The sequence below is a fragment of the Myxocyprinus asiaticus genome, chromosome 23, assembly GCF_019703515.2.
Source record: "Myxocyprinus asiaticus isolate MX2 ecotype Aquarium Trade chromosome 23, UBuf_Myxa_2, whole genome shotgun sequence".
NCBI classification, from domain to species: domain Eukaryota; kingdom Metazoa; phylum Chordata; class Actinopteri; order Cypriniformes; family Catostomidae; genus Myxocyprinus; species Myxocyprinus asiaticus.
Genome location: NC_059366.1, coordinates 32,874,942 through 32,886,678, shown reverse-complemented (window position 1 = coordinate 32,886,678; position 11,737 = coordinate 32,874,942). Strand labels below are relative to the sequence as shown.

The 11,737-nt window shown below is 39.0% G+C and overlaps 1 protein-coding gene across 2 annotated transcripts; it reads right to left on the bottom strand.

Annotated features, from left to right (window-relative positions):
• Positions 1-1,126: 1,126 nt before the first annotated feature.
• LOC127414001 (coiled-coil domain-containing protein 28B-like) lies at positions 1,127-11,605 on the bottom strand. Of its 2 annotated transcripts, XM_051651641.1 has the most exons (6): positions 11,444-11,605; positions 8,088-8,340; positions 7,760-7,932; positions 7,282-7,436; positions 6,209-6,231; positions 1,127-2,858 (listed from the first exon to the last, which is right to left on the bottom strand). In XM_051651641.1, exons 2-6 carry the CDS (start codon positions 8,321-8,323, stop codon positions 2,804-2,806), a joined length of 642 nt encoding a protein of 213 aa, XP_051507601.1. In that variant the 5' UTR covers positions 8,324-8,340; positions 11,444-11,605; the 3' UTR covers positions 1,127-2,803. The 2 variants fall into 2 exon arrangements, with proteins under 2 accessions (XP_051507601.1, XP_051507600.1); XM_051651640.1 differs by lacking the exon at positions 6,209-6,231.
• Positions 11,606-11,737: the final 132 nt, after the last annotated feature.

The window sequence follows — 11,737 nt, the reverse complement described above, 5'->3', positions numbered from 1 at the left end:
CGCGGAGGACCGCTACACAGCTGGCTGAGGACCAGTCAACAGCGTGTTTAGGGACTGGCAAGCCAGTTTCTCTCTCTCTCTCTCCTCTCTCTCTCTCTGTCTCTGTCTCTCCCGCTCACTCTTTCTCTCTCCCCTCTCCCTCCCCTTGTCTCTCTCAGATTCTCAGGAGGTGGGGAGGACCATCGGGTGGCAGAAGGGCAGCGTCTCCCCTCCGGGGGGGGGGAGTAAGCCAGTTAGGATGGTGCCCCGGCCTAAATCAGGCGGTGGAGGAGGAGGGAGTGGCCGGGCCGCGAGGGTGCGCACCTGGCGCTGAGTTGGCCAATCAGCGGGAGAGGGATAAAGGGGAGCCGGAGACACCAGTTCGAGAGAGAGAGAGAGAGAGAGACGCATGAGCTGTGTATGTGCACGTGTCTGAGGGTTTTGCTGCAAAGCACTCTTTATTTTTTTTTTAGGTTCATTTGTCATTAAAAGTTTATGTTGACTGCTCAGCTGGTTCCTGCCTCCTCCTTGCCCATCTTGTGAATCCATTACAGATTCATGTTTTATAAAGGCACTATCTGTACTACTGATCTTTTGTAGTGTCTAGTTGTGTCTGTTTGGACCTGCCATGTAACATTAAGAACAAAAGTTTTGACGACACATACATACATTTTCCATTATGTAGCTAGGAGTTATGTAGCAAGTCAAGAAACTTGGTTAAAATTAAAATAGCTATAAAATAAATATTTTTTTTATTTGCAAATCTCATTTTATTTATTTATGAATTCATTTCATTTTTGTGAAACTTCTTACATTTATTTGTGGATCTCATTCAATTTATTTGTGAATCTCTTTCCATTTGTCTCTGAATTAGAAACAATTCTAACCATACCTGTTTTTTAAGAATAGATTTTACTCAATCATGACATCAGAATCAAACTGTTTTTGAGTGAGTTCAAAGTCTCTAGTTTAAATCAGATCTATCTGATTTCTATCTATCTATCTATCTCATTCAGCCAATCAACAAGCTTTTAAACTTTTTATAAACATTCAGACAAGGATTTTTCAAGCCAACATCGTTTGTCTACAAACTTTATTAATCTACTTGTACTTGCTCTAGTCTACTGAGACTCCAGAGTCATGTGAGTGAATTGTAGCATTACAATTTATTAGTTAAAGCACACAAATAGAAAAAACATTGTTAAACATAAAGAGAAAAAAAGCAAAGCACACATATATTTTTCCTTTTTAAAATAATCAAAGTTCACAGAAAGACTACAAATGCAAGTTTTTGTAAAGCTTCAGACTCAGGCAATGAGGAAAGAGAGAACAGCCTGGAAATGCTGATCCAGGACCAGACCCTGGTCTGCATCCATCCCTGTCTAATATTAATTAAAACACAGACCTGCCCTCAGGCAGCAGTTCTGAATCTCTACTGTGAGAGTTGGAGGTAGGCATAGCAGAGGTCAGCTGCAGAGAAATTACTGAATGATGAAAGAGTAACTTCAAACTTGTGCAGATCTTTTGCTCTTACTAAAACCTGTCCATATGTTGTGCTGAAGTTATATCACGGAAGCTTTTTTTAAATGGAAAGTCTGGTTGTCAAAGTGAAATAAGTGAGGTTGTACTACTGTATGTATAATGTACTATACAATCCTGTTTGTGTCTGTCACAGCAGTCGTTTTTAGCTGTTGTACATGCACCACTGCAGACTGTCAGAAATCCCTTGACCTATTTTAGACTGTAGGGATGCCTTGTTTTATTGAGATTTGGGGCATTTCTATACTCGGCTGAAATACCAACTTGTGCTCCAGAGGAGTTCTAGAATTAAATTATCTCCAGTTCCAGGATTCCCCATGCAATCAACAATCTAGTATTAATTTTTGAAACGGAAATGCATGACATGCTTTCATTATTCTTTCAATATTCTTTATATACACAAATACTGTACATTTTCATTAGCATAATTAAGAATAAACAAATAACTTCTATCAGACTGTTCCTTGAACACCATTAAATAGCTAGTTAAAACTAACTAGTTTACAAACAAGGTATATAACCTATTGTTTTAAATAACTGTAAGTCTATTCCAAATACAAACATCTACAAAAAGGTCCAGTTCCATCATTTGGAGGGTCCCATGGAAAGTTTAATGTAAAAAAATCAATGTAATGTACATACTGAGAAGAGGCACTAAGATCAACGGTCTCAAGCAGTCCTGAGTGAGTTTACAGCTACTCCACAGCCATTTACAACATCATTCCAGAGAACACTAATGAACAACTATAAAATAAAACTCAATCATTTATGTGCTTATTTAATGATAATGTAAATGTCTTCTCGCTCACTTCTGTCAGCGAGGATCTAAGAATTATAGAATCAAGTTAAGTTCTAAAATTCAGTCTTACAAAGTCTAGAAGTCTTGTTTAGCTGAGCCAACTTTTACCAGTGCTAAATGAACCTTTGAAATCAGCTCATTCTTAACTGAACTACAATTACTATCTGTCCAAACAAACATAGGCTGCAAGAAAAAAAAGGGCCCCATTTAGCTGTCAGGGCCTACGGAAAAAAAATCAAAGTAACCTCAGTTTTCATATTTAAATGCTAAGATCAGGATATTCTGAAAAAGTGTCAAAAGAAATTAAATGACATTTCATTCCATTCAGAAGGTGGATGTGCTTTGATGCTGCTGTCGTTACGTAGCATTTAGCCACAGATCACTATGATGGCGCTAATTTTAGCTCTTGCAGTTTAGTCGTAGCCATGGCAACTTGGGCTTTGGTCTGCACAGTGATTTGATGGTCAGCTAGGTTTGGCTTTCCACTCAGGTGTTGGAGGTCTTGGCCAAGTCTTGATTTTCTGCCAGGTGGAGTTTCTGTCTGAATAAAATGGATTAAAGAAATACGTATCGCTAATGATTAATCTTTAAAGCACTCCGGAGAGCCTACTGCATATAAAAATGCTGACTACAGATCAATTCCTTTCTACACATATAATCCATATATCCATTAAGCTTTTAAAGAACACAACTGATAGTACAACAGTGCTCTGACTCTGAGAGGTTTGAGACACACAATCCCTGCTTTTACTGGCTCTAAATCTTAGTGCTTGGCACTCAGACATGTTAACTGTGTAACACAAACCCTCTCTAGATAAACAGAACTTGCTGGAAGCACATCATGTAACATTTTACAGTTATTGAACAGGGTTGATTAAGCTTCAGGGTTCCTACACCTTTGAACCACAGCTTTTTACATTTGAGGGGTTTTAGGAGAGATTTTCCTCATAAAAATAAATTTCTAGCTGATTAGATATTTTAGTGCTGAGCATAACTAGAGCAATTTAGATTCAGTAAAGATATTTTTATGACTTTTTAAGATTTTATGACTTTCCATGACTTTTCCAGTCCTGGAATCACAATCTTAAAATTCCTTCTTATTTATTGATTTTCCATGAATGAGGGAACCCTGAATCTTAAAGGGGTAGTCACCCAAAAATGAAAAACACTCATCATTTACTCATGCCATCCCAGCTGTGTATTTCTTTCTTTTTTCTGCTGAACACAAATGAAGATTTTAAGATGAATATATCAGCTCTGTTGGAACTCACAATGCAGTGAATGGTGACCAGAACTTTGAAGCTACAAAAAACACATAAAGGCAGCATAAAAGTAATCCATCCGACTCCAGCATTTAAATCCATGTCTTCAGAAGCAATATGATGTATGAAGCAATATTAAATGACTGGTGTCCTGTTGCTCTGACCCCCATCATCAGCAAATGCTTTGAGAGACTAATCAGAGATTACATCTGCTCTGTGCTGCCTCCCTCACAAGACGCATTGCAGTTTGCTTACCACAACAACCGCTCCACCGATGATGCCATTGCATCTACAATACACACTGCTCTCTCCCACCTGGAAAAAAAGAACACTTATGTGAGAATGCTGTTTGTTTGTAGACTACAGCTCAGCATTCAACACCATAGTACCCTCCAAGCTTGATGAGAAACTCCGGGCTCTGGGCTTAAACAGCTTGCTCTGCGGCTGGATCCTGGACTTCCTGTCAAGCAGACGCCAGGTGGTTAGAATGGGCAGCAACATCTCCTTATCACTGACCCTCATCACTGGAGCCCCGCAGGGCTGTGTTCTCAGCCCACTCCTGTATTCCCTGTACACACATGACTGTGTGGCAACACACAGCTTCAGTGCCATCATTAAGTTGCTGATGATACAACGGTGGTAGGTCTGATCACTGACAATGATGAAACAGCCTACAGAGAGGAGGTGCACACTCTGACACACTGGTGTCAGGAGCACAACCTCTCCCTCAACGTCAGTAAGACAAAGGAGCTTGTGGTGGACTTCAGAAGAAGAGATATATAACACAGTCCCATCACCATTAATGGAGCACCAGTGGAGAGAGTCAGCAGCTTCAAGTTCCTGGGTGTCCACATCACTGAGGAACTCACATGGTCCATCCACACTAAAGCCATTGTGAAGAAGGCTCATCAGCGCCTCTTCTTCCTGAGACGGCTGAGGAAGTTTGGAATGAACCACCACATCCTCACACGGTTCTACAACTGCACTGTAGTGAGCATCCTGACTGGCTGCATCTCCACCTGGTACGGCTATAGCACCGCCCACAACCGCAAAGCACTGCAAAGGGTAGTGCGAACTGCCAGACACATCATCGGAGGTGAGCTTCCCTCCCTCCAGGACATATATACCAGGCGGTGTGTGAAAAAAGCTCGGAGGATCATCAGAGACTCCAGCCACCCGAGCCATGGGCTGTTCTCACTGCTACCATCAGTATCGCAGGCAGTATCGCAGCATCAGGACCCGCACCAGCCGACTTCATGATAGCTTCTTCCCCCAAGCAATCAGACTTTTGAACTCTCCCACGATCAAAATACATCAGCACAGCACTTTATTACTCTTACTCTTATATCTCACACCGGACTGTCATAAATTATATTATTATTATATTCTCTCTTAACAACACACTGACAACTTACTATCAACCGACAGCCTGAATGTCAATACAGTACAATACAACCTACTGTACATTCTATATATACTATATATACTTTTTTATTGTATGATGTGTATTCTATATTGTGTGTATTGTATACTGTACATTGTATGTTATTATTTGTGTATTGTGTTATGTGTAATTATGTGTATATTAGATTTTAAATTGTGTTGTAAATCTGATGTTTATTGTAAATTGGTATATGTCCCATCACTGTCACGACTGCTATGTTGCTCGGAACTGCACCCAAGAATTTCACACACCATTGAACTTGTGTATATGGTTGTGTGACAATAAAAGTGATTTGATTTTTTGATTTTGATAGGTGTGGGTGAGAAACAGATCAATAGGCAAGTTCTTTTTTTTTTTTTTTTTTTACTATAAATCAGCACATTCATCAGCCCTTCTATGCACGTTCTTGAGAGTTTTTCTCCTGTTTTTTTGCCGATTTGCATTCTTCATACATATCATCATCTACTAGGCTGTTGTGCAAATCTGACTCATTTATTCTTTTCATTTGCATTAGTCCTCCATTTTTTCTTTCTTCCCCTTGCCCAGTTGGTGGCTATGTGCACGAAGAATGCAAATTTCTAAAAAACAGAAGAACTCAGTCTTCTCGTGAATGCACATAGGAGGGCTTGTGAAAGTGTAGATTTGTAGTAAAAAAGGACCTAAATGTTGATCTGTTTTTCACCCACAACTATCATATCGCTTCAGAAGATGTGTATTTAACCACTGGAGTCGTATGGGTTACTTTTATGCTGCCTTTATTTTATTTTTGGAGCTTCAAAGTTCTGGCCACCGTTCACTTGCATTGTATGGACCTACAGAGCAGAGATATTCTTCTTAAAATCTTCAATTGTGTTCAGCAGAAGAAAGAAAGTCATACACATCTGGGATGGCATGAGGGTCAGTAAATAATGAGAGAATCTTCATTTTTGGCTGAACTACAGTATGCCTTTATAAGATCTTTCAACTCTTTAAAACATTGCATTGAAGTATTTCATATAAAACATTAAATTCGCTTTTTAAATAGATCTGATCTGTTAACAGCTTAAGGGGTGTTGGATAGTTTGTCTGTGTTTTAAGATGCCACTGTCTCAAGGACTCTGGAGGTCAAAGGTAACAGTTACAAAACAGCAGTGAAGTAAAACACAATATATTAATACACATTAACCACATTGTGGTAAAGGATACATTGAGCTGCTCAGTTCTTCCAGCTAAGGGGAGAAAAAAAGAGAGATGCTTTCAAAAAATCAATATAACTGCTGCTGATTTAAAAAGGCCAATCTATAATTGCTGAGCTGGAAATGTCAGTACAACAACATCCTTTAAACATCAACAAAATCTTGATAGGTTGAGACTCAACCTGTATGTTGACAAACACAGAGCTGATTTGAATATGGTACATTATGTGGCACATGGGGTCCGGTTTCAGAAATCACAAACTGTACTGCTGAGGAGCTTTTAACATCTTTCTGTAAAGAATAAGCCCAAATATTAATTTAGTATATCTGAGATGTTTTACTTTTTCCTCATTATTAAAATACAGACACTTGAATGAATCTCATGAAACATGTCAAGAACATGTTCAGGTCATATTTTACCCCTGAAAAATAAATAAGAAAGAGTTTACAGTTTTCAGAGAAAAATCCTGCAAAAATCATTATTTAAAAAAGTGCAAATTATTAAAATAATGTCACAGTGCAAAAAATCGTAATGGTCCTAAAATAGTTAATTTACTATTTGCAAAATATAATTCCACTTTTTCTTTTGATGTTGGGATGAAATTATAATGACATGATGTAAACCACCTACATATAAACTGGTTATTACACAAGCATTCTATAACAGCTGTGTGTATTCCGCTGGACTCTCTGCCACATACCATTGAGCTGACAGCTAGAAGGGAAATACTATCAGTAGCAACTGTTCAGCCCTTCACAGGCTGATGAAAGAATTCAGTCAGATAGCAACACTTGGATGTGGATGATAATACAAGTTTCAGCCACAGGCCTGTATTCAGATACAGGGTATTATTGTGCCCACCCCATTCCTGTATGTGAGACAGAGCGCTTGAATGGAAGAGAACAAGTAGACTGGTGTTCCATCTACTTTCGAACCAGGGTTCGACCAGTGTTTGTGTGTATACTGTAATGTACAAATACATTTTGCCGTTTAAAAGACAAATGTCTGTCGTATGAGGCTGAGTATAAATACACAGGAGATGCATGAAAAAAGTAGGTAAAATAAGTGTGAGCATGTCTTACATTAGAGAGCAGGTGTTCCAGATTGCGATCTGATGCAGTTTTTCTCTGGTCCTCGGACAGCTCCTCCACGTGACTGTCCAGACTGAAGTGCAGTCGGGCAAGACGTTCCTGCATCTCCCTCACATGCTCAAGCTGTTCAAAGGAGCACACCTTACCTACACACAGAATTACATACACACATAGATTCAGAGATTATGAAGCTTTCATTAATAAATATACACATGTCTGCATAAACGTACAACAAGAACATAGAAGTGTTGCTATAGTGCAGCACATCTGGAGAAACTGCAAATTAAAATCTTTGCTTGTGGACACTTCATTAAGTGATTCAACTCACTTAATTCAACATCAATAAAATGAATCAATCCTAACCACCCTCATCACCAGTATGTCAACCACCAACCCACTAATTAGCTGGATGGTGCCATCATACTCTGAACCACACAATAAAACCCTAGTGTGTGTCAGTGCATCATACCAAAAGCCTGCAGTTTTCCTGAGTGAAAATCATTGAGCAGGCTGAGAAGTCCTCCTTCCATCTCTCTCACATCAGAGACATCTGTGAGGAATGAGTGCTGGAGGGGTGAGGAGGACTGGGACACACAGCTGGGCCCAGCAGGCTGAGGCGCTCTGGGTTTCTCTCTGTGAGGCCTGAAATCGGTACCACAAATATAATCAGAATCACTAAGTTTCTACTGACTAAGATACCAAATGTCTTTTCTATGCTAAAATACCATTTTATTTTAATGATACATTGCCACATCAGTGATATGACATTTGGAAAAACAGGTACTATGCACACAAACCTTGTGTTTTTTGGGGGAACCATGGGAACAGCGAGTGCTTCTTTAGATGGACCCATTGCCCCCACCGTTCTCTTGTACTTGCCCCTTGGTTTGGGGGAGGGAGGATGCAGCAGACCCAGCGAGAATGTGGCACTCTTACTCGCCGGGAGAACAGAGAGCTTCCGTGGGTTGATCGGTGGAGGAGGGGGCTGTGGAAGGGACACTTTGGGACTCCTTTTCTTCCTCTTGTCCTCCATTAGTGCAGTGGCACTTTCTAAAAGACAGAGACAAGAGGTCAAACACAGTCACCGACATGAGCAAAAAAACTATATGATCTCATTCAGCACTAAAGTGGAATAGCTTATGATGTTTAAAAGTTATGAAATGTACTTTAAAGGGGAAAGGCACTTGTCCAGCCTCTGTCTGCTTTTGCAGGGGTGTACATTATGCGGGTGGGGTAGGAGGACAAACAGGGACATTGTCCAAGGTCTACAACAAGGGGCCCTACAGAGTCAGATTAAATAATGTAGGGGCCCTAAATGTGAAACTTGGCAAGGCTCAATGCCAACAGTAAGATTTTTTTCTGTTTCAGTCCCCCTAGATTATTATTATTTTTTTATGTATTTTTGTATGTAATTTATATGTGCCAGGAATAATATTTATACTTTTCATTAAATGTTAAGTTTTCTTTACAACAACAATAACAACAAAACAAAAAAACTAGCTTTGCTGGTAAATGATGGCATATGATGTAAAACATTACTGATTGCTTTCTAATTTTCAACCAATTCTTCAACCAGTTGATGCCTTTAAAATTATGACAAATTCCAATCCAAATGTTAAAGTTTGCAAGGCATAGAATCCACATTTACAATATCAACAAATGTAAGATTTGGTGAAAATACAGCAGTGACTCGATAGTGCAAGTGGCAGTTCTATCAACTGGCCTGAAACTCTATCACACTGGACCCAGACCAGCAGGACATCCTTACTGTTGGGCTCTGGTTTGTCCCAGACTCTGAGAGTCTTATAGATGTCATTGTGTTTTCGTCAAACTGAGTTTTGGAATAAAAGATCAGTTGAGTCATTACCGCAGGTCAGTGAGAGATAAGCTAAACATTCACAGGTAAGTCAGCAATTATTAATGTCTGACCTTGAGCTACTATGAGATGTAATAAAAAATTCAGTAAGTTTTTTTGCGACTACATAAAGGTACTTAGCAACAACAGAGGTAAATTGCTTGGCAAATGTAATTGGTAAATGTATTTATCAATGCTACTTTCTAAATATCTTCTGCAATCATTAAATGCCTTACAATCTACTGATAAATGTTCTATGTGCAACTCCCACTAAACTCTGGGGCAGTATTGTTGCTTTAGATGAAGTAAAAAGACCTCATTCTTATTTTCTGTTTCATTTTCCCTTTTCGATTTATTTTCCTGTTCAGCCATGTGTAAGGAAACACCTTGTTTTCACGCAGCACTCATGTGCTGAAATATTTTTAGATGCTTTAGATCTCTCTAGGACTCTCGGGTGCCTGCTGTCCATATACCAATAATCCACTGATTTATGACCTCCATCATGGCCTGGGTGGGGTGGGGGTTGGGTTCTAAAAGCTTCTCCATAACTTAAGATGCCTCCCACCCCGGTCGGATGGCGAAACAACCAAGCTCCCCCTTCCCTGGTCGGATGGCGAAACGAGAGAACCTATTGCCCACCTTTAAGGTCAACATGCCCCCCCAAAGATCTCATTCTAGTTTTGGCCCTGACCTCCAACACGTTTTTTTAAAGGTACACTCTGTAATTTTTTTTACCTAGTGGCATGGATCCAGCATCATTCAAACAAAATAGTTTCTAGCTACCGATGCCATTGCAGAAATTCAGTATTCACAGTCAGCCAGGATGCAATTAATGCCTGAGTGAAAGTGTCCAATAACAGAGCGGTTACATAGATTTATGCTGCCTTCATGTGCTATCGGAATTATCCTACTTCCCACTTCTGAAGTGGTAATTACGAGTATGTCATGTTCACGTGCTTTGTTGTCAGAAAGAATGGGAAACATGAACGACGCCAGGTTCATTCATACATATTTCTTGAGGAACTTTCATTTTGACACCATTATACATAGCACTCACTTAGCTTGCTGACGCTAATGGAATTTTGGTCAAATACAAGCTATTTTTCATGGTGTAAAAAATTTACAACATGTATAGAATGGTTGCTGATATACATAAATGAATTTGACTAAAACGGCAAGTGCTAACAATTAGCTGTATTTAGAAAAATGATCATTCACTACAGAAACTGTACTCTCCTCCGCCATGTTGAAAGTTTAGAACTCCTCCCATCTTGGAAACTTGAGTATCAAATTATCTCTGAGTTTCCCAGTCATAATTACGACTTGAGGGGTCATTCATGTGTAAGTTCCGAGTGGGAAACTCGTATTTAGGATAATTCCTATAGCACCTGAAGGCAGCATAAGTAAGTAGCATTTGGTGGGTCATGTGATCATAACATGGCAGCCCCCAGGGGGAGATCCTCTCCATGTAGATTCAAACAGCTTTTTCAAGGTTACTGATATGACTGGAGTCTTCATCTCATGTGAGTGATCATGATTTTATTCAAATTTTTCAAAATTACAATTCATTTCTTTAGAGGTAAAACTTTTTAAATGAGGAAAAAAATTACTGAGTGCACCTTTAAATTGGAATATCAGATTTTAAATGATAGATCAGTGCTTCACCATAGCTGCTTTTTCAAAACAGGTTGAGAAAAGGATGTTATCTATAATATCTACTCTTAATGCCTTGATATGAATGGACCAGGCCATATTTATAATACATTACACAACAATTTAATAGTTTATTCTGTATATAATAAATGCTATATTCGATAGTATATTAATAAACATCGATATAATGTTATATGTAGGCTTTAGCCTAATTAATTAATTCTGAATTACAGAATATAGCTAGCTATACATAAAATATATTGTTATGGTCATCCATGCAAATAGCCCATCTGTCTGAGCGCATGGAAACACGGCAGTCTGGGTCAAACCTGGTGTTCTTCCACTCTTAGATAAATAATCAACCTCTAAATATGTCATTTATTTAATGCACCTTATTTTATAATGTTAAACACGGCCATTGGGGTCTTTGCTTCATGCAACACAATTTTAATCATAAGAATAAAAATGATATGGTGCAATTTTAACTTTGACTGAGTGTATTTATACAAGCAAACATTAATACATTTCTCATTGTCTAAGAGGTTTTAAAAAGAATGGAGGTGTTTGAAAGGGATTTGCACAGGATGCCCCATAATGAAGCACGATGCGCACATCGTCATATGCTGAACAAAATGATTTACTTACCGGCTGGTGGATAAATGTGAAGCTGTCTGAGCTTTCCAAAGCAAATTTATTGCGCTTGTGTTGGTTTTTCCATTCCAATAATATAGAATTTATACCCGGTGTGTTTTAAAACGCCGATATCAGGTGCGTCCTGTTTCCATTGTGAGCTATCCTACTTCCCGACCGCCGCGAGAATGTTACTATGGTGGAGCTTTTCTATTAATATTCATGAATCAAGCTTTCACCATTGGTCGCAGGGTCCAATCATCTAATTAATATTCATGAACCACCCCTTCGCCATAGGTTGGTTAACAA